This window comes from Phlebotomus papatasi, chromosome 2 (genome assembly GCF_024763615.1).
Source record: "Phlebotomus papatasi isolate M1 chromosome 2, Ppap_2.1, whole genome shotgun sequence".
Classification (NCBI taxonomy): Eukaryota; Metazoa; Arthropoda; class Insecta; order Diptera; family Psychodidae; genus Phlebotomus; species Phlebotomus papatasi.
Genome location: NC_077223.1, coordinates 14,477,718 through 14,502,137, shown reverse-complemented (window position 1 = coordinate 14,502,137; position 24,420 = coordinate 14,477,718). Strand labels below are relative to the sequence as shown.

General features: G+C 31.6%; 3 protein-coding genes across 3 annotated transcripts in view; 1 reads left to right on the top strand and 2 right to left on the bottom strand.

Annotated features, from left to right (window-relative positions):
* LOC129802697 (tRNA N(3)-methylcytidine methyltransferase METTL6) overlaps positions 1 to 5,964 on the bottom strand; it is a 109,762-nt gene extending 103,798 nt beyond the window's left edge. Inside the window, exon 1 of the mRNA XM_055848716.1 lies at positions 5,960 to 5,964. The gene's annotated coding sequence lies outside the window, so the exon portion shown is untranslated. The remainder of the gene's footprint in view (positions 1 to 5,959) is intronic.
* Positions 1 to 24,420, top strand: part of LOC129802702 (parathymosin-like) — a 265,721-nt gene that overhangs the window by 178,099 nt on the left and 63,202 nt on the right. The window lies entirely within an intron of this gene.
* Positions 609 to 23,804, bottom strand: LOC129802684 (SET domain-containing protein SmydA-8). Its single transcript, XM_055848692.1, has 4 exons — positions 23,537 to 23,804; positions 2,724 to 3,404; positions 2,295 to 2,662; positions 609 to 1,380 (listed from the first exon to the last, which is right to left on the bottom strand). Exons 1-4 carry the CDS (start codon positions 23,567 to 23,569, stop codon positions 825 to 827), a joined length of 1,638 nt encoding a protein of 545 aa, XP_055704667.1. The 5' UTR covers positions 23,570 to 23,804; the 3' UTR covers positions 609 to 824.

The following is a 24,420-nucleotide window of genomic DNA, read 5'->3' as shown; positions in this document are numbered from 1 at the left end:
CAAACAACGCAAATTTTCTCTTTGTTTGCAAAGAGCTAGTTCGTCCTTTCTTAGCCAGACGATAGATCATTATTAAGCTCATGATTGTTAGTCCATTATGAACTTTGTTACACGAAAATCTTCTTGACTGAAGTATATTATTATAAAACGAAATCATTTAAGCATATTACTTCAGTTGAAATGAAATTTTAACATCGAAAAAGAATAATATTTACTAAAATTTACAACGAAAAAGAATAACAATTACGTCGATATTTTTTTGAGTTAATTCAACTTGGCGATAGAGTTGTTTCAACTCTACAGTTTTTTTCTTAGTGTATATATATTTAAGTTCTCTTCACAGGCAAATAGATTAGTGTTGCTTCATTGTAAAAAATTAAATCAAAAAATACTCACTTCTTTACAAATTTTCAAGTTTAAGATGTTGTTAGAATATTAAAACCCAGTTTAATTCGATAGTAAACAGCATTACACAAAAACTTGCAAAAAAAATTCACGCAGTCCTGTATCACGTGAATTTTAATCACGTAAATTATCTTAATAGGTCCTATCGTATGTTCCTAATGAATCAAAAATACTGCATGAGACAAAGTACGAAAACAAATAAAAACACCAATCATAAACCATTTATTTATAAATACATTTTGTTACCGTTTCTAAACTTTTTAATTCCATTAACATTAAAGTGTTCTTAAAAAGAATTAAGAAGGAAAGTAAGGTTTTTTTTATTAATTAATTAAAAAAAAACAATAAAAAATATTGTTTTCTTGACTTTTAGCTTTCGTATTTTAGTTCTTTTATTCTTAATAAAATATGTATCAGGATCATTTGTTGATTTTCGTAAGGGACTTTTTAAGTCGTTGTAGAGCAAATTTAGCGGCCCATGCCATTGTTTGCTCTTGCGATCCTTCAGGTTCGATTGCGAGTATGGCTTCGCTGTCTTTCAGCAAGTGGTATACTTCCATCAGTCTCTTTCTCAGCTCTTCAGCATTGATCTCTTTATTTTCGTATGCCCTTGTGGCTTGGATCATGATGGGTGCATGAAGTTCATACATGATTACACCTCGAAGACGGGACATACCTGGCTCCAATTGATCCACAACACGTAGAACATCACGACAGTAGGTTTCTTTGACTTTGAGGTCCTTAGCTGAGAGATCACGAATAAGATATCCCTCAAATTTCCCGTATAATTGACAGAGGGAGTATTTAGCAGAAATGCTAAGATAGTGATTTGGATGAAGGACATTGCGGTATTTCTCAAGGAATTCCTCTAGGTTTTCTATATTATTGACATCAAGCGATTCAAGTTCCTCAAATATCCGATCCACTAGGATGTTCATAGATTTAGCACTTACAAGGTAGCCACAGTCTCGACATCTGGAATTAAAATTGAAAAAGAAAAGATTAATAAAGAAACTTCTAGTAAACTAGTACTTAATGGTTTTCCTGATTCTGAATGAGTATTGCAAAATCTTTTGCAGAATTTTCCCATTTTAATTTAATATACGTGAACGTGATCCGTTAAGCAGCAGAGCTCTCGTTCTCTGATGCATGTTTTCCGGGTTCGAATATCCTTTTAATTTATTGGATTTTATTTTGATATTAAAGGCATTCAAGTAAGCTTCTCTTAACTCTTTTGTCTCTTTTGGGACTCTAAGTACCCAAAGAAGCATATGAATATTTTATGAAAAACAATGTTTTTTAATTATTCAGAACTGATAAAAATCCGATTATTGTGGATGATTACAAACTATAAGGATGTCCAAATGTAAGATTTTTTTGTAGGACCTCAATTAATTCCTGAGCTTAGATATTTTTGATTAAAAAATTGTGAAATTGGCTTGCAGCATATCCTGCGGTCCGGAAAGAGTTAATCCCTTTTTGATATTAAAAGGATTATGTATAGACAAACCTACGGCTTAATAAGAGACGATTTAGCGTAATTATAATCAAAATAATGATTAAACTTATTCCCATCAGTTTCTAGCTGTTTCTGTCTAGCTAGGGCAATAAAAACCTCATTTCGTTTATTAAAAAAATGTAAGGCATTTCTAAAAATATCGATTATGACCATTACAAGAAGACATAATGGTAAAATTAGGAAAACCGTACATTAAAGCAGCTCAACTTCGCAAATTTTTGTTTGTTAAATCCGTTAAATCTGTCTTTCGTTGTCCCACTTTCAGTCTGTCCGATATTCAGCGCTGTCCGACTTTAAGTAAATTACTCCGATTTCTTTAAAAGACACTGTTCTTGTATTAGGATTGAATCTTATATTAAATTATACTAACTTCCAAGGAGCTGTCTGGTTGAGTGGTTCAGTGGCTAGGATAACTCCCCTAGCGCATTTTGGACATGCCAGGGCACTGGAGAAGGTTTCAAATTCTGTAGGATCAATGCAACGCTGGCAGCAGCACCAGAAGAATTTTCCCTCTTGCAGGTGTTCCCTACGCTTCAAGGTGCCTTGCAAGGTATAGGCATACGTTAGGGTGATGGTTTCTCCCCTAGAAATAGGTGTTGTAGCTCGAATGTGCAATTCATGAGTGATGGGATCATCGGTGTGTGTTGTATTAGGACGACAATCATGTGCCAGCAGAAAAGCGGATGGATATAGAGCTCTGGCACGTGATTCATTGTGACCTACTTCGAAGCAATTGACCTGGAATGGACATTTCTTGTACTAATTGAAGAGTTTTTAGGGATTTTAAATGTCTTCTCACCTCAATGATACCACAGATTGTGTGAATCTCTTCTTCTGAAAACTGTTTCATTCCCCAATCATTTATTAAACGGTTAACAATCACCTCCTGATTCCTATTCCATAGAGTTGGTAGTTTTCTCCTGACCGTATTGTGACTTTCCATGCCCATCAATATAGACCAACGTTTAGGATCTGTGTCTCTGAGTAAGAGGCACCTCAATGGTAAGATACACTCATAGATTTGCTTCATTTCAGCCTTGCCTGGACATTTTTCCAGGACATCTGCAACCCTTTTCTCCCTCAACAGGGAGCATTCAGTGCGACTGTGCCCAAATTTCTCCCGGTAACCTGGACACTTTGCTGAACACAATGGCCATCCGCAGCCCAGGCATTTTGGAGATCGTGTTGAAATTGGTGTATAGCATCCCAAGCATACCATTCCACTGTCCACAGCTGGTCCAATCGTAAGTACATGATCTTGAATTATAATATCTCCCGGCTTTAGATCTCGAGCAGCCACTAAGTAACGCCCCATTGTAGCAGAAAAAGCTACACTGTATGGTAGATTAGCATTGTTGTTCTTCTTGTCGGAATCACTTGAGCTTTCCCAAGATCCAATTGAAGAGATCTCAGTTCCCGAATCCCCCGAAGTACTGGCATTGTTGTTATTTTTATCGTGATGATGATGTTTATGGTGTTTCTGGAAATCCAAATTAAAAATAAAATTAATCATAAATAGGACATAAAGTTGATAGGGTACCGGAATTAGGTATTGCCTAATTAACCAACTGGGAAGTTTTATATTATTTGTAAATTAATATTAATATTTCTTTTTCCTTTTTTCGAGTAAGAAAAAAAAATTATTTTAAGTAATGTTCAGTGATAGTACAAACAGTGTACAAACAGTGCATTGCTAATTGTTCCATTTTAGCTGAGATTTCTCAATGCTATTTAAAAATTTGAGTTCGAAAAGGAGGATTTATTCTTTGAATTAGGCGGTCTCATTTTGTAATTCGTTTAAACATTTAAAGGGACATTCCTAGCGAGAACACCAAGTGCTGAAAAATCATCACTTTTAAGCTCAATTTTGCTAATCCTTAGCCATAATTTGCTGAATAATATACGACTAACATGGCCCGTTATATCAAAATAAATAAATTTACTCTCTGAATTTGAACAATAAATTTTGTTTTGCATTTAGGGGGAGGTAGGGCTATTTTGAGCTTGCAAAATTGAATGCTTTGAAATTTCAATCAATGAAGTCTCTAATATTGAGTTGTGTGCTACTGCCATATAGGGGGAAGTGGAGCACCTTTGAACTAGGGCACTTTGAAATCGGGCTTTTCTCCTATTTTTAAATGAAACTGGATTTTACCATGAGTTCAGCTCGACAAACCAATTGTGAAGCTAAATTACATTATGATAAGCCTCAATTCTTTTTAAAAATTGGGAAAAAAAAACAACTTTAAAGGTAGGGGAGACTGGGGCAGAAAGTCACAAAACGGATATTTTATTTTTTTTACAAGCTACTCGAGTGCTTCAAAAATTTCTAATTAGCGCAGTTTTATAGGAAATTTACGTCTCTACAACTTTGTGAAAGTAATATTCCTCTATTTTGTAAGGAAATACGTTTATCGAGCCAATTTCTAAAAGGTAATTTTGTGACTATTCTCAAAAATGCTGGGGCAAATAGTATCAGACATGGGGTATTATCATATTTTGATTCGCTAGATGCCTAGAGGACATATTTTCATAGAAAATTTATTCATCTACACCTTTGTAAGACACCGTTTTCTCTACGAGAAAAGTGAGAAAACGATAAAAACGATTTTCAAGCTATTTAAAAAAAACACACAAAAGACTGCAAATCGTTTGACCAATTCAAACAACAAGCGGCGAGACTTTTTGTTACTTTTTGCTCTATACCTTTTGTTACTTTTTACCCCAAGTGGCTATTTTTAATAAAAGGATTTCTGGAGAAAAGAAGTTTTGTGAAATTCTTCGTATTCAAAAAATCCAAATTATTTATAAAATATTCACCAGTGCATCAATTTTGGAAAATAAGTAGGTAATAATTGTTATCTTCTGCAAGGAAAATATTTCAAAAATAGGGCTAAAAATTTCGATATTTTTTATTTTCTAAATTTCTTGTTCGAATTCTAAGATTGAAAGATATTGAATTTTGGATTTTTCGATTTGTGACTTTATGCCCCAGTCTCCCCTATCATATTTCAAATGTGGTCCACTTCCCCCTACATCTCTAAAATTACTTAATATTTTGGAATTCTTAAATATATTTTATGACTTTCAATCAAGTAAAAAGAATACACTATTTAGTCACTATTTAGTATTAAACTGCCACACTGTTATCTACATCAAATTTCGTAAAGATTTGCAATTGATAGGGTAAAATTTCGAAAGGCGGACACTGGAAAAACAGCTCAACTTCCCATGCATTTCTTTGCTAAGATTGCTTTTAATAGTCCGACTTTCAGTGCTGTCGGCCTTTAACTGATTTTGAATTCTAAGAAGATATTTTTTTATGAACTATACATGTTTATCTCTGTTTTGCAATTTTAAATCTATTTTGAAAAAAATAAGATCAGGTGGGTGTTATATTTTTACTGCTTTTGCTACCTACATCTTTAGTGTAGTCAATCAATATGTTTTTTGTGAACTATTTCTATGAAAATTGTAACACACTGGGTTACAAAGTAAAATTCCCAGCTTTTTGTTGTTTAAATTATGCGCAAAATTAGTAAGAAAAGGAAAGATCACCAGGCGTCACCAATGGCAATTCAGACGCCTGGGTGATCTTCCCGGAAAATCGCTTTGTAAGTCTTTGGTGTATTTGCCATAGAAAAAGTAGGAACATTAATTAACGGAAGTTAATCGATATATATCACTGGCATATATATCTTTACATTTCTGATAAATTGACTGATTATATTAATATGGCTTGTGTGTTAAATTGAATTTGAAATTCCTGCTTGATTGAAGATGAAACGATGATGGTCTATTTTTAGAATATTTAATTGTAACGAAAATTGCCATAATCCTGGATCAATTCTAATAGGTGTTTAAATCTATTTTCTCATCACCCACGTACTCTTCACAATTAATTTTCTAACACTCTTCGTATACTCTTTCATTCAAGTTCAGTGTTAGAATTTATTGGGGAATGGGAAATTGAAACATTTTCACACGTGAATTCTATAAATAACGCAATTCTTCATCACTTGCACGAGGAGGGGCTTTAAAAAAGGAAAGAGATTTGGAAAAAAATATTTATAGTGACAAATATTTTGTGGTTACTCCCAACTTGTTCAGATCTTTCAATAAAATATTATTGTTATATTTATATTTATTGTCTTTGAGCCAAAATACATAAATACTGCTCATCTTTATGACCTATTTCTTCATAATAAATACATATTTGTGCATATAGACATCCAATTGAGCTGCTTTTCGGTATTGAGGACACAATTAAAATTAAATTTACTCAAAGCATGTCGTGGAAAGATCATGAACTGATGGAGACATTTATTGAGATGCAAGGATGAGAAATATACCATAACATCTTTCATTTTGTTGTGATTTATTTCTATGGGACATATTCGAGTTTGTTTTTGTCATTCAAACAATTTAAATCTGTCTTTTAGTGCCAAAAACACTCTAATACAGTGGTGTTACAAAAAAAAAACGCAAGATTCTGTGGTTATTGGTCAAGTGTTTCAAAAAAAATGCAAATAAAATTATCAAACGGAAATAAACAATAATTACTTTGGGCAATTTTGTGTGTTTTCAAGCCAAAACAAAACACTAAAAATTTTTCTTTGCACCCAAAGCCAAGTTATAAGACGTCTTTTTGGCAAATAATAGTAAATATACTGCACTCAAATGCCTAAGAATAGTAAACATTATATTAATAGAGATTATTGTGAACGAGGTCGTATAAGTATGTGACAGAAATTTTCTCAACATGGTCACAATTTCCGGAAAATTTATTTTCATTTATTTTCACACTTTGGAACACATTCACGAGCGTACGTATAGGAATTTGAAATATGTTCCAATTTTATGATATTTATTTTGTTGCAACATTATAAATGTGTTTTCAACATTTTATTCACAATGTACAATAGGGGAGGGTGGGGTAGTTTCACGCAGCTGAATTTTTTACAGGACTCATTTGCTAAACAAATATGAAGCATATCCAAATTAACTACATTATGTTTCAAGTCTCTTGAGTGTGACTATATGAAAAAGACTACTTAAAACACAATGTTTATTTTCTAAATTAATACATGCGTGAACCTACGCCACCCTCCCCTACGTTTTGTTTTGTAAACATGTTTTCAAAACTGTTTATGAGAGTGAGCGAGTTGACTAGATAAAGACTTCACTCATTCCTATTGAAATAATAAAAACATTTTGACAAGTTACTGTGAGTTGCGCTCTCTAACGTTGATTTTACGTACAGTGCCAGCTCTCTAATCCGGATCGCCGTAATCCGGACGAGTTATCGACGGTTACATTTAAAATAATTTTGAGGTCATGTATGCATGTGTGTTCAGCAATGAAAATGAATTATCCCGTGATGTTTTTGTTTAATAAATGAAGTGTAATAGCACAGAATTCTCTAATTATGTCTTTTTAATCTTTTTTTAAAACTTTTATTCTAATTCTACAAAAAAAACTTGTATTATATTTGCGAGACGTTGAACAAATTCAAAAAATTCAACCGGATTACGAAGCGGACATCTGTCAAATTGTCCCCCAATAATTCGAATTACAAAGCGGGCACTGTAGATTAGCAAAGTTGTGTGAGTTATTGTTATATCCCATACACTCTTACTAATTCGGCTCTTTCAAGATCGGGCTACTTTTTAATTCGGGTAGCAGTTACATTTTAAAATGTTTGTTGGAATTTTTCAAGTCCGATTATGATTATCGATATCGAATGAAGCAAATATGCTTAAATTTGCCATGATTTATAGTCATAGTATGATTTTGCGTTATTAAGGGGTTTTCGTGAAACTTACAATAAATATTAGTAAGTAAATTTAATATGAATATGCAAGATGGACAAAAAATCGTTGCATTTTGAACAGTTTGACGACTAAATTTCTCTCTAATTCGGGTGACATTTCAATCACAAATGCCCGAATTTGAGAGAATCTACTGTACTTATTAAGAACTTACTAAGTTCGTCCAATGTTTAATTTTAAGCAGTGATATAACATCCAACTTCTAAAAAACATATGAAGAAGAGACAGACGTCAGCGCTTGGTAACGAATAGTGAAAGTAAAATGGCGTAACTCCTTTACACTAAGTACTTAATTAAGGACTTTAGACTAAGTACTTTTTAAATAGTTACCCTAACGGTTATAAAACTTTTTTTTTTCAATTCCTCATTCATTTTTTATTTCTCAAAAAAAAAAAAAACTATAAAACTCTTTTGCCCCCTTGGCATAATGAATAGGTTTGCTCGCAGCTCTGTTACTTAGTCCGGACTCAGACCATATTCACTAGCTTGTACTCTTGCTGAACGAAGTCTTCAAGTCTATCTAAAGAAGTATTCCTGATGCATCTCTTAACTCGTATGACATTCTGGTCCCATTTTCGTACGGATAAGCGAGAGTCAACTGTAGATTTATCACTAAATGAATGAGGTTATGTTTTCTGATATAATTCATCTCTGTCTATCCAATGGTTGACGTGCGTCTATTGCATTCTCTATGCCAATTTTCAATTTTTTTCCTACAGAGGTCACTATTGTAGCCCAAAAATGCCTTTAATTAAGGACGTAATAAGTCCTTATGAAGGGCTTATTTTATGTAGTTAAGATTTTAAGAAAAATGCATTTAAGTAGTATTGCGGTACTAACTCCTTACCTTGTGTTACCAGGGTTATAAGTATAAAGTTTTTGTTTTCAATGTGCCTCGAACACCATATTGCCATCTCAAAGAATTTTACAAACCTTTGCACGTTAAAAAAAAATAAGAGGGTGAAAAGTTAAAACTTTGAGGTTGCAAAGAATCGAAGAATTTTTTAATATAATTCTGTCTGTTGGAATTCAAATTCAGTTGGTTGCGTCACTTCAAAATTCGTGTGTAATGCTAATGACGACAATTTACGCACAGAAAAATTTGTGGTCATTCTGACTCAAGCAGATATACAGCTGATGGCTTTTCTTTCTCAAACAATTTTCCTAGTGAATGTGTGTGAAAATCCACTGATTTTCTTAAGCCGCACGCGCTATTGATCCATGCCATCTGCGAGGGAATAAATTTAGCTGCTGTGAGGTGAGTCCCAAGATTGAAGTGTTCTTGGCCCTTGTAGACGGTTAGGGTGAAGGCTATGTCATATTATTTACACACATCTTTTCATATACATTGTATTACACATTCTTGCAAAATTTTTCTTTCATTGGCTTTTTCAACGCACCATTTTATTCGCAATTTTGAAATTGAGGAACATCACAGAGCTTTCAACACTTTTGTCAAAGTGTCAATCAATCAATTTATCTTCTTGGCTAGAAGATCGTTTTTGTTATAATCTATTCTCTAGTATTCTCTATTCTATTCTATAGTATTTTTTGTTTTAGGTAAATTCATGGGATTAATTAAGTTGTAGTTTTTGCAGATAAAATGCATTATTACTATTTTCTTCTTGCATACTGGTATTATACATAAATATTTACTTGTGTAAACCCTTTTTAAAGAAGAATGCGAAAAATTCTCTTATTCAAACTAGTGTATTTGAATATTCTTACACGAATATGTCAACTGGATTTAAAATTTAACACAACTAAAATATAAAAAATTGAAAGTTCTTGGCAAGGTTTTTTTTGAGGAACGTGGGAAATTCTAAAATTTAATTATCCTTGAAACATTAGTTTTTCTTAAATTAAAAGCAAAGTGTTTATAATAAGAGGTTTGCTAAATATTAAATTGAAAAGGAGTTAAACCCTTAAAGTGCGGTATTAGAATTTTTGTATGACGAGAAAAGTACAAAAATCGAGGTTTTTCTTGGATTCTAAGACTTTAAAAGTTATTATAACTTAATCGATTTTGATTAACCAATTATAAGGACATTCGGGTCACCGGTTAACCTAAAATAAATTGTCCTACGGCCATCTAAAAGCTATGTTTTACTGAAAAACCAGAAAAATATTTTTTCTGACTTCCTGTTTTTAGTCCTCGTCCTTAAAGGGTTATTTAACAGTAAGATTGTTTTCTTAGCCTTCGATTTATCATCAGCTTTGGATATTACAGTTTTCTTGGTTTTTTTTCTTTTTTCTTAAAGCAAGAATTTTATTCTTTTAATGCATTAGATTAGGAATAATAGCAAAGAAAAGAATTATTATAATAGTTTTTTTTTGTTTTGGGAAAGAGGAAAAAATTGCAATATTCACAGGCTGATGCTGGTGTCCATCATCCCCTATTAAGTTTGTTTTCATCGTTCTTAAAGAGTTAATCAGAATATTGAAATCATTCTTATGGTATTTAACAGAAATTATATGAAATATTTTCTGAATATTATCTGTGATTTCTCAAATGATATTTTTACAGTTTCTCAGCCAAAAATGGTCTGATTGAGGCACTAAAATACGACTTACTAATTCAGCTTATGACTAAGTGATCATTTTGTGGCAGAAATCTGTCAAAAATGATGAAGTATCCTGAATATTCTATAAAAAATTAACTTGTAATGCGCTTTATGCTCAATCTATTTTAAGATCAGTCGAGATTTTTGGAGATCTTTTCTTATTTTTCCTTTATGACAGAGCTAATGCAATCGGTCTTTTTAGCCTTTTGGAAACGTAGTCTTTAAAACATAACATTTTAACTGTAATTCTTTACAATTCTAATTATTAATTAAGTTACTCAATTTTTTGTTGTCAAAATAAGTGTTTGTCTTTAAAGTTATAAGCTATTGATACTGAGAAAGAGCGAAATAGAACACTATAATACTTAAACCTACAATTTTATGATAAGAACTCATAAAATATTGCGATCCTTCCATTATTTTCAGTGCTAGCGGTGATAGCTTTCGAAACGTACTTGTGTAACTCACAAGTAGATCATTTTTCGGATAGCATTTGCGGAATTCCAGAAAACATGGAATTTCGAGCAATTCGGGAATTCAGACAAGACTAGCGATATTTTAGAAATGCAATTCTAGATATGTCCCGGTCAAAATCTTGAAATTTGATTGAAATCTAGAATAGCGAAAATCCCAAATGAGTCAAAATTCCGAAAATTCAAAATAGGGTAGAGTCAGCCCTTTTCGCCATGTAAGCACTTTTCGGCCACCCTAATTAAATCAACTAATTTAAGGAATTTAAGAATAAGTTGTACCTCAACACTCACAATATGTTCTATTCTACTATTTTAATAGGTTATTACGTCTTGTAATTATTTAAAATTCATTTTAAAACAAAAGGCTAAAAGTTCTGAAACAAGCGTAATTGGGGAAAATGCATATATTTCAATGAGATTCACCAAAATTCTCGAGACAAATGGTAGATATATAGATAGATATTGTTTCAAAGAATATCTGTACAACAATTCATTTTAATCTTTCAAAAAATTCATACCTTACGAGGCCATTAAAGCCTAAAGGTGGCCAAAAGGACTGACTCTACCCTACTGCAAGCCAGAAAGCCTGAACGACAAAATTTTAAAAGCCTAAATCCCGAATTTTTAAATGTGCCATAGTCATTCCTACGATTGCATCCACGTTTGCTGGAGGCAAAGGGAAATTTTCTGTGTTTTGGAAAGTTATTCCACACATAATCCTCCATATAACTTCGTCCCTTTCAAAATTTTGATCACTCCAGATCTTAGCGTTCGGGATTTTGGTTTTTGAAATTTTGACTTTTCGGGATTTTGGATTTTCGAGATTTTAGCATTTTGATATTTTGTTTATTCGGGATTTGGGCATTCGAAATATTAACCGACGTTGTTCTAGAGTAGGGTAAGAAGGGATAATTTAGAATCATGTCTAATTTGGAACTTTGAGATTTTCTGATAGCTTTAGATGGCAAAAGAAAAAAACAATGAATAATTACTTTCGAATCTAAAGTCTGGTACTTCTTCGTGGTTTGCTTTTTGCCTTTGACCATCTGAACGATCTGAAACAGTAAGAAAATCTCAAAATTCTGAAATAGACATCATTCCGAATTACCCTATCTTACCCTACTTTGAAGATTGTTTAATTGATTTTTTGTTAATTAAAAAAAGTATTGTCACTACCAAATTAAGCTATTGGATATTTAAAATTTTGCCTTAGATTCTTTTGGAAAAATGTTTGTGAGTAATAACAATAGATTCACAAGTATTATTTTTATACAGTTCTGTTTCTTTATATGCACACTCTCTATATGCACAGCTTTTGTGTCGGTTGCATTCAAAATCAATTTGTTTACATTTTGACAAAGTAATAAAGAAAATTATTTTCTTGGTAACTAATTTTTCTCGTTTTTAATTATCTTAATTTTATTTTTTCTGTCTTATATTATAGTTAAAATAACACGGGGAATTCTAGAACAATAAAAAAATAATAATGTTTTAAAAGAAAGAAAAAAACCGTTGGAAATTTCAAAAAAAGTTGTGCATATTCAGAGAGAGAACTGTCAAAAAAAGTACCCAAACTGTGCATATAGCGAGACAGCACTGTATAAATATATTATTCTGTTCACTCTGTAAAAGCTTTTCATCTCATCGTATTATCTGATTGGCTACAGTTTGATTTGTCTTTAGCTTCTAACCAATCAGAGAGTGAGAAAGGATTAAAATATTTTAAGGTTTTAAATATTAATTTTCATATGGACACTACTTAATAGTGATATAAATTTTAGTGCACTTGAACGCATGAGAGATCAATAAATTTCTCCATTGGAATTGTTGGAATGCAAATAATCCTCGAGCTTTTGAGTTTACAAACGCCAGTCACTCTTCACAAGCATCAATTCTAAACATTTGCCCACGACTCTCTCCTGGCAATTTCAATCTCTCGTGGCTCATTTTTTTCTGCGTGCTTTATTATCGTCAAAATAAATAGTGAATGTCGACTTTCTGGCTAATTTTCGCACATTTTTTATGTATTCTAGTTGTGTGCTTTTTTTGCTTGATGAGGAACATCTGGAATATTCAGAAATAGCTTCCCGAAGAAAATGCTTTCCATATTTTGCATCATGTGTGTAATTATTTTTGGGTGGAGATAGCTTTTTTGTGTGGGGTGTATCAATTAAAATTTAATGAAGTTACATTTTGAGTCAATTACTTTTATCCATCGCAATATTGAATTTGCATTTCAATTGCATCAACATATAATTTAACGATTTTTTTGTGGGAGTATTTATAGACTGGATGGATTTATTTGTAATGCTTGATAAAAGTTAAAGAGGTGAGGACTTGGAAAATTCGGAAAACATCAAAATATTTTGCTTTATTTTTGCATAGGGGGAAGTGGGGCACCTTTGAATGTGGGGCAGCTTTGAAATTGGAATTTTTCTCCTATGTTTAAATGGAACTGAGCCATATCATAATGTAATTTAGGTTCTCAATCTGTTTGTGCAGCAAAGTATATCGTGATAAGGCTAACTTTTATTTAAAAATAGGTAAAAAATCCCAAGTTCAAAGGTGCCCCACAGCCCCCTACATCAAAATTTATTCATCATAGGGCAAATTTCGTAAAAGAAAGGATGTTAATGAAAGACTATAAGTTATTGGAATGATTCTTTTAAGATATGGAAATTTTTGATTAAAATTCTATGTTACTTTTAAAACGGTATGAAATAAAGATTAATACCACTGTATAGAAGTGCCGTTTAGTACCATTTCACATTTTATGCCACCTGTAATTAATTAATGTTCTTTAATAATTGGTTAGGACATTTTCCGCATTTTAAAGTTTAAAAGACCCCTCACCAACTTTAACCCTTTAAGAACGAGTAGGACGGAATTGAGAGATGCTATTTGGTGTGTAAATATTTGATTATAAAATGTCCTCTTGACCAGTCTTAAAATAAAAGACAAATGAAGAAATTTAACATATACTTCAGGTGCATCAGATTTAACATACACTTCAGGTTATGCAAAGTTTTTTAAATGAGTATAAAGAAATATGATGTTTCATCAATTTAAAAATCATTATTGTGGAAAACAAATCAGTTTTAAAAGTTTATGGTGGAATCACCACTTCTCGCCAGTGCCCCACTTTTCGCCACTTATATTGAAATCGCTATTTTTCGCTATTTGTGAAATAACTGAGCCGCAAAGTTCTTTGTATTTTTACTGCTGATATGTATAGAGTCGAAAAATAATAATTATTCGTTTAGGATTAACGATTTTGAACATTTTTTAGAGTAATATTTTTAGCAAGTGCATTCAATTCAATATTTCTTACCAAATATACTAAGAGTCATCAAATTTTCATCAAGCAAAAAATACCTTTTTGGATCAATAATTTGTCCATTGAATATTTAATTACACTTGTAGAATACATAAAATTTGTATTTAGTTAATTAATATTTCATTTTCTATTATTTTTATATAAAAATGAGGAATGGCGAAAAGTGGTAATATTTTGGAATGATTTTACCACCTGTCGCCATCTCTTTTCAATAGGCGACGCTAACTTCGCTTCGCAGATTGTCAATTGTCAAATCTGCATTGTTTACTTTCTGCAATAGACCTATAATTTGATTTCTCAAATACAAGTGAAGAAAAATCGTTTAAAGTGAGTAAAAATAAGGTGATCATGAGGAAAAAGAAATGCTAATTGTATTCTTTTTATAACATTGCCTAAAATAATCGAGTTTGGACCTTTTCAAGTGGGTGGCGAGAAGTGGTTACAAAACTGGCGAAAAGTGGTGAAAAGTGGCGACGAAGTGGTTATTTTTGCATTGTTAATAAAAATTAGTCTTTTAAGTAGTCTAGCATTAAATTCTAAGACTATTGTTTTCACGATTCAAAAGCAAATACTTCTGAGTAGTTTTGTGTCAAATTTGACTTATCTTGTAATAAGAGTTCAAAAGTTCTAATAAAATTAATTCCTCTTTTTCCTAAACATGGCGATAAGTGGTTACTCCACCCTATTTAGAGTTTTAAGATGTATTTCAGAATTTTAAGATATATTAAGTATTTTTTTTAGAGAATTGAAAAATCAATATTTATAATGATAATAGTCTGATACATTCAGGTGAATCCAGGAAAATCTCGGATCATAATTTTAGTTTAAAGTAAATCAATTGAAAAATCCACAGATAGAATAAATTATGGTGAAGAATTTGTAGTTTATTTTTTAATAAATTTATTCAAAATCAATGTCAAGAAATATTAATAAAACTGAGTTATTCGATAATTTAATTATCACAATGGCTTAAAAGTAAAAATTAGTTAGGATTCAAGAGTTTGTAAGTGTTTTCTACAGCCACCACCGTCTTAGCGTTGATGACCAACCTCCATAATGAAACCGATGGAAAACTCCTTCACATATTTGAATATTTTTAAAGATTCGAAATAAATTTTAATTGTTTTTTAAAATTAAATATATTTTTAAATATTTAAAATCTTGTTAAAATGAATACTTTCAATTTTTTCTTTATTTAAGAATTTCAAAAATCTTGACTGGTTTTGAAAATTACCACTTAGGAATTTAAGATTTCTATTTAGCACAATAAATACGAAGTTTGTTATATTTTTAGTGCTTTCAAGAAATTTTTCAAATCAAAGATTAAAGATCTTTACCTCAGAAAATGAATATCAAACTGAAAAATTTTATTCAAAATTGGGAAAAGCGATTTCTTAATGACACAACCACACTCTGCCTTGAAATTTTTCGTGATAATTGTTTGGCATTGTAAATTACATTGAAAGAGAGATACAGTAAACGTATAATTATCTCATATAATTTTGTGCAATTAATTAATATTGTTTGAAAAAGGTTGCGTAGAAAATCACAAGACAACTAATGTGTTTATATTTATGTAATAAATTAGTGAATGTTGCCAGAAAAGCGCTTTTGGCCAGCACAATGCTTCAACTTTGCTTAGAAAATATACAGCTTCAATATATTTGACACATCCTCGAAAAAAAAAGGATGGGCATCGTAAGTGTTGTGTATAAATAAATAAATATTTTGCAAGAAATTACATAAAAATTAATTGACTAATTGCACTGACTTCTTCATAATTTCATTAATACATTTTGAAAATTGCATCAAGATGTTACATCTTTGATCATCTTATGAGCTATTTTTGCTTCTTAGATGAGCAGGAAAATTAATAACTGAAGCCCGTGGATCATTAATTTAATGAAGTTTTACAGAAGCAACATCATTAGTTAATTGATACGTATAATTTTTAATATTTAGGGCAATTTGAATATTTAGAATCTATAGCGAAATTAATTTACCTTGCTTTATTTTTATGCTGTGCATAAAAATAAAAGCGACAATTCTCATAGGGGAAAGGTTTCAGGCTTTGTACACACGTTGACTTCAAACACTTCAATATTTCTCTCAGAGTCCTTTAATGAATTTGACTTATCTATTGGAATATATATTTTAATTTAAATAGTTCAGTAAAGAAATATGAGAAAAAATACAAAGTGTTCGAAGGTACAGTGCGTGCGAAGGCTGGAAGACTTGCCATATATGTGCGATTTTCTCTTTTACAACTGATTGTTGTATAGAGGCCAAATGGTTAGAGATATTGAATTTAAAATATCGCTGGCCCTTCTAAATTGAATATTGCCTGTAAACGTAAAATGCAGAAACTTTTAAATTCCAGCACAACGCGAATTTTGCCTCTTTGTGATAGTATTTTTTTTAATGTTGGTGTTTTTATATAAATAACATTAATGTTTTTTTTACCAAATCTAATTTGAGCACTAAGGCAAAGTCTTTTTTTTTTTACTTGAAATGTAAATTTTTATGTTTTTCGGAAATATAAAATAGATGATTGTTCAACTGTGGTTAATAGCATAAAAAAATCTTTACCATGTGTCCAAGAATTTTCTGTGGTTTGTATTCATGTCTATGTGTTTGGACGATAACTAAAGTGGAATAATAAACATGTTAGAAGACACTAAGGAATGATATATGTTTTATATAATATTCTTTGTACTGTGTTTAAGGGAAATTTATCATAGTTGTCTTGATATTGCAGGAAGAATTTATCGAGTCTTTGACTATTTCATACTGTTCTGCAATAAGTAAACCATTGCCAAGGAAAGCCCGAATGTCGAATGAAATGTAAACATTTTTATTTGACTTTTTGAGTTGATTTTGCAACAAAGTCTCGAGGATTTTTGTGGTTTTGAAAAAAATATATTGAAATCACACTTTAAGATATTTCAGAAAGTGTGAGAGGAAAGGAGGTGAACAGATAATTCGTTTAATATCAAATTGTGGGAAATTTATTTATATAATCAAGACGATACAAATAAATTGGTGATTATCTCATTTTTATCCTAAATACAATTAAAAGAAATCAGCTCACATTGGGATATTTTTAGAAGTTTGGTGGAAAAAATAGAAAGAGATTTGGTACAACTTTTAGCACTTTTTCTTCCACTGTCTTGCACTTGGGCTTCTTTTTCATTATATGCCTTGTGTCTGTTAACCTCACCGTATAATGTTTTTTTTCACAATTTTTTTCTTCGTGAAAAATTAACTGAGAAATGAGGTTATTCGCAAGATGGTCTTTTAACTGATATTTATCTTCATCCTTATTTGAGGATTTATAAACAATTCCTGTCTTTGACGTCTTTCACGAAAAAAAAGTCTTCAATTTTTTATTTATTGTTCAATTGTGAAGATAAATTCGGGTGTTACTATTCGTGCCTTCACCTCAAACTTATTTTCTAGAAATGAAAATTAGTCATTGTGGCTTATCTATTTTTGCCCACTGTATTTTCTAAATATGACTAATTATCATATGCGAAAGTGGAATGTTATGTAAAAACAATATACACTTGAACTTCTATTTTAAATGACAAAGTTCTTTGCAAAAACAATATTTTTTGGGTAACATTATATCTTTACGGAACAGCAATTTTCATAATATCCTCATCAGACACAGACTATTATAAGAATTGCTGATTTAAGTGACGAGTAAGTTACGACAATTACTGATCCAAGCGACGACATCTTGTACACTTAACTGGTGAAATTGACATAAAATTTCTATCGTGTGCTGCACCGTAATTTAAAAGGAGTTACATGTGTTAGGATATCTAAAAACAGTCTATTTCTTCACGTAAGGTAAAGTGCCCTCGAGTCGACCGGTGGTCAATATTTGAATATTTTAATGGTGAATTTCTATAAAACTGTCACTGATTCTTATTTATTTATGGAATAATTGACCTATTAATGTTGGATCATACGCCAAACATTAGTGCAAATATAAATAAATTGAATAAATAACTCTACCGGTCGGATTGAGGAACCGGTCCACTTGAGGACATTTTACCTTATATTTTTTCAACAAAATAAAAAAAAAAATAGTACAAACTCTAAAGCATATAAAAGTACAACATTAAATTATATTTTCTAAAATTTTCGTTTATAGATTATAAAAATTTAGCCATTGTAGGGGGAAGTAGGACACCTTTGAATGTGGGGCAGCTTTGAAATTGGAATTTTTCACCTATTCTTAAATACAATTGAGCCTTATCATGATATAATTTATCTGCACAAAGAGACTGGGAGTTCCATTAAACATAGGAGAAAAATTCCAATTTTAAAGCTGCCCTACATTCAAAGGTGCCCCACTTTCCCCTAACATGATTTTCGGAGACTTATTTCGAAAAACCTTACTTTGCGGTAGTCACGATTACTCAGAGTAGGTTCATCGAAAGACAAAAAAGAAAGAAATATTTCCTGTTAGAAGGAAAATTGACTCATACTTAGACGAAAGATTTTTTGTTTCCTTTCACAAAAAATCTTCCGTACAAGATAAAATGTGATGTAAAATATGAAAAATGGTAAACTTTGGGTATAATTGACTTAAATTGACAAATTTCTTTTTTTTTTAATTCTTCGTCCAAGCTAACAGGAATTGCATAGTTTTTTTTGGCGTTAGATGAATTAACTCTATGTAATCTTGAACACCGCAAACTTTTTTTTCAAAAATCGTCTTCAAAAATAAGTTCCCTCCGCTGAATTTTTAAAATTATTAACCCTTTAACGACGAGACACTTTTTACGGACAGAAAATCAACAATTGTCTACTTTACAATTATGTACAGACACAAGAAAATAATAACTTTAGGTAGTCAGGAAAAATTATTTGGGACAGGTAGACAGGAAAAATGGGACACCGGTGTTTCAATCGTCCTTAAAGGGTTAAATGAAAATTTCAAAAAAATATAATTTAAATGTTGTACTTTTTATATGTCTCAGAGCTTGAATTAAACATTTTTTTGAAAAGAAATTTAGAGAAAATATGTTGATTTTTTTAGTCTTTGAGACCTACATAGGCCCTTAAGACGGCAAAATTAAAAAAATTGATTTTCTGCCATCTCTTTGGATTTTTTTACAACCGTCTTATTATTATTATTAATCGTGTCAAAGCCTCATGGTGGAAGGATCAGTCAGTCTCAAAGGACTGTCCAGGTCCAGGAACACCGATTTAGTTCCGATGAAATCCCTAAATACGCATGGTGGCTTCTTCCTTGCTCCAAAACCGTACGATTGCGTTCAACCGTAAATAACCGTTGTAAGATTAAATAAAAATTAAAATTTTAAATATAAGAATTCCATGAAAAAAAAATGAAATTTCTTTAAATAAATTTCCAAAATAAAAGGTTAATTGAAGTAATTTTCTACTGTAAAACAAATTATACCGTTTATCGTGTGTAATGGAATTATTACGATTATCGTAATAATATTTCCATAACGATTCATCTAAAAAATTCAACTCGTTTCTGCTCTCTGTCAATTCATGTCAAACGGTAATCGTTGTGAATCTAATTATCGTTTGAATTACACTGTTTTTTTTTCAATTTAGAGATTAAATAATTTTCTTAAAACTTTACTAAAAGTCAATTAAACAAACTTCAACACTCTTGAATTTTAAAATTACTTAATTATCTAAACTTCCAAAATGTTTCACATCTTTTTGGAATCAGTTTTACGAGCTATTTCTTTGTTTCCAAAATATAGCAAAAGAGAATTATTTTAGTGCCCCTTTAACTTCAAAATAATTGGGCAAGTAAGTGAAGAAAAAATTAATCCCAGAAATATTCATGATAAAACCAATTTAATTGCCTATTATTTAAAAAAAATTTACTTTGTAGGAGCAGTAAAATTTATTCAGAATCGCAAAAAAACTCAAGTTGTGCAACTTTAATTACGAATGTGCGATGTAATTTTTTGTACTTTATTAAGTGTTCATAAAACAATTTAAGTAAGGAGTTTTAAATTAGTATTTATATATTTTGTAACTATATTGTCATTATAATCACTTTGTACGCCGACCTTAACAACAAAAACTCTGCTGTTTTTTATAGGCTATACCATATTAGGTGAGATTCTTAACAATCTCACCTACTATAATCCTAACAAAATTTCATGTCCTCCGATCGCGCTCAAACTTGGCCAAAATGTGTTTCGCCACTTCCTGATCACGAATATATGGGGGGCTAAGTTACGTTCCCGGCCGGCCGGCCGGCCGTCCGTCCGGCCGGCCGGCCGTCCGGCCGCTCTTTGGAGCTTAATAGCTCCTAAACTAAAAGAGATATCGACTTGCGGTTTTCGGCAAAGGTTAAATATCGTATGAAAATTGCAACATGGTGCATTGACCCCCCACCCCCCACCCCTCCTTCCGCCATTTTGAAGACCCCCCTTTTTTTGTTTTCTCAATAGCTCCGGCCCTATGGCATCGAGCGGGCTCAAATTTTAGTATGTTATAGCTGGGCCTTAGAGCTTTCCATCAATACCAAACTTAAGGTCCCCCGACCCCCCTGACCCGAGCTATAAGGGTCCAAAAAATTTTTTTTAAAATGGCCATAACTCCGGTTCTAATTGTCAGAATTTAAAAAATGAGGGCTTTTTGGAAAGCTCTCGTGAAATGCCACTTCCTCTTCTAACATCGCAAGTTCATAAAACCACCGCTAGGGGCGCTATTATTAAAAAGAAAATTTTTAAATCTTAAAAGTTAAATAACTCAAAAATTCCTTATGCAATCGGGCTGAAATTTTAGTATGTTGTAGCCGTTGATTATACCTATCAAACAAAAAAAACCTTAAGTCGATCCATAACCCCTGACCCGAGCTATAAGGGGTCAAAGTTCGAACATTGACCGGCCTCTATCTCCGGTTCTAATTAACATATCGACATAAATTTTACCTTTTTGGTTTCGTCTCGATGAGCACTTTCAGATGGAAGTTCAAAAAGTCACTACAGGTGGCGCTGTGATAGCGTCAAAATTCATCGAAATTCAAAGTCACTTTTCTCAAAAACGGCATTGTGCAAGTTAATGAAATTTTAGTATGTTGTAGTCCAGTCTAGGACGTTTCCAAAATGGTGCGTATGTGCGCTGTGGTTTCAATAGAACCGGAGATATGAGGGGTCAAAGTTCACAAAATTCAAAAAATCATATCTCCGGTTCTATGTGACCGATTTTGATGAGTGAGGGCTTAAACGAAAGATCTCACCAAATGCTACAACTTTCTAGAACATTTGAACTTCGTGGGACCAACACCAGGGGCGCCACAGTCGAAAAACCAATTTCAATATCACATAACCTCAATTATCTCGACTGTCGCTAAACCGATTTTGATGATTACTTCAACATAATTGTAGAGCACATTTGTCTCTACATTTCGTCCATACATCATTTTCCACTCAGACTAAGCTATCACTCAGATTTTGCCGTTTAAGTGTGAAAAAATTGATTTTTCCCATAATAACGCTTTGAAATCACTCAGATGCCAATTTGACTGCCTCTACTCCACCAAGACACTTAAAATAGGGTTTTAAATGGAAAGTCCCACAAAAGACAACAATTCTTTGATATAGTTGAAGTTCAACAAATGACTACTTGGGGAACTCTGGATGAAAAAACGAGTTAAGAAACAAAAAACCTCGATTATCTTGACTTCTGAGTAATCGATGAGATCATGTTCTATGGAAAAATTATAGAGAACATTCTGGTCTACATTTCACCCATATATCACTTTTCTGTCAGTTCATCCAAATCCTTGATATTTTGGTTTAAATACAAAATTTGTATAATTTCACGAATTTTATTCAAGATAACTGAATGGCGTCTCCCAACTTCAGCTCTAAATCGAATTTGCATGCACTCCGAGTTAGCTCACGTTAAGAATCTCACCTACATAAGCCGGTTAGGAATATCTGTCCTTTTTCTTACATTTTAGTTTAATTTTACAATGCTATAATTGTGAAGCAAATTCTTAAAATAATAAACAATAAAGCGCATCCAGTAAAGTGAAAAGATTTTTTGCTTACACTTTAAGTAAAAATTATTTGTTTTAGCTTAAAATTGCCGTTTTTGTATAAAATTACAATGATGGTTTTTGTATTTTGTAATGTCTTAAATTTGTAACAAATCTTTGATGAATGAAATGATAGACGCAAACACGAATTTATGACTTGTTAACCCCTCGATGGCGTGTCTTTTATTTCAGAAGACTTAAATCATCATTAAATTATCTTTGAACATCGACACATGATTTTTATGAGTAATTATTTCCTGACGCAAAGAGATTTGCAAACTTGATGGGGAGTATACTTTCAAAGTTTCTGGGAATATTTCATGCAGTCATTAAACTATTGAGTAAACTTATGTTTGAAAAGCAAATGCTTCTGTTTATGATAATCTCAATTCACCTGAATCTTATTTTCTTCTCATAAATTGTAGAATATACAAACACCTGTGGTGTTTCATTTAGAAATTGAAAAGGAAAATAATCAAATTGTTGTTGAATAATTATTGTTTTTTTTTTTAGAATATTTATCTTTAAAAGACATTAATTGATTATTTCCTTATTTTTACTCCAACAATTTGCAGTTGATATATCACATAGTTTTGCAGATTCTATATTATTCTCTTGTCTATTCTTGAGAATGAAAAATTGCTCATTTCTCTAAGATTTTTTTTTAATGTGGTTTTGTGTTTTTTGTGCTACAAGACAAAAAACTCAATGTTGGGGGAGTAAGAAGGTCGAATTGACAATGTTTTATTTAAACATTCTGGCTATGTCTCCACCGAAAGCATGCAATAAAATGCGATACATTTTTTCTCTTGTGTCCATTTATTTGTTTCGTTAAACTTAAATTAATTAGTGCCAAAAAGATATCAGTATTGGAATTAATTTGTTGAAATCTCTTATGTTTTTTTCTGTATATTTTTTGTTATATATTTTTTTTAACGGGAGTAATAAGATGAAATTAAAATTGTGGATTCTTGGCGCTCATGAGGTTCTTTTGAAAAATTCCTCAGAATTCCTCTTGATGTATCAAGAATAGATAGGACAAAGCAGCTGAACAATAAAGTCTTACTAATAAAATTCATAATACGATTTTTTCTGCCTCCTGTTTGGTCACTTGATAAGTCGCGAGGGTGCAAAAAAAATTATAAATAGAAGATGGAAGGAGTAAGTTAAACAAAAAGGCGAGGAATCTCTTGATCTCGCACATCTTAAAACACGTGGATTTTCAGCAATTATCAATTTTTTCACAGTTTATTGTATCAAATCAAATGAAAAGACGTCTGTAGATTTTTTTCAATGTTACAAATTAAAAATGAATCACAGGGATAATATTGAAGAATTACGTGTTTCATCTAACCTTCTTCTTATGTCCTTGGTGATTCTGAGGCATTTTAGTTGAATTTATTCCACAAATTATGAGAATTTAATCCACCAATTGATTATCATTTACAATCACTCAGAATTCTTGTACACAAAAAAAAATTGTTCATCGAGAATCTCTTCCGTAATAATTTGGTTGTTTTTTTTTACCGAAACCACCAAATTTTCGCGAATTTTTCACTTAAGAACGTCTCTTATGATCGGTGATCGTCGAGCAACTGAAAGAGTTGCTCTCGCAGGAGCTCAAAGAAAATTCGCGCGAGAAAAGTCTTTTTCTTAGTGTGGAAGAAACAGAGAATGATTCACTGTGAGAAAGAGGCTATACACCGTAAATTTTACTATAATTTAACAACTTTTCATCACACTGATTTCTTTGCTGTTTATGAACACTGCAACAATTATTTCAAGAAGTGGCGAAGATTCGCATTTTTTTTCTTCTCTAATGATCTTGATGAGATACGAAAATGATATATAGTCCATACAAAATATGATGTCGAGTAGACTTCACAGACTGCTCGTATATAACGAATAAATCAATTAGTTTAAGTTTTTTTTAATGCATTTAACGTGCTTCAAGCAAAGTTATCGATTAATCCAATAGAATTTAATTATTTTCGTTATTAGGTACTTATTTACTTCCACTAATTATTACGGATTTCGTAGTTGGAACAATTTTATAAAGGGTGGCTGAAAAGAAATGCAACAAAATAAACCGCTGTATTATCCTCATTTTTTGTTTAACTTTTTTGAAATAAAGATAAAGGTAGTAAATACATCAAAATTTTAGAATATAATAAAGTCTGTGTAGAATATAATAAGTCTGTCGAAAGTGCTATCGCAGTTTGCACGAATGTTAGCCTT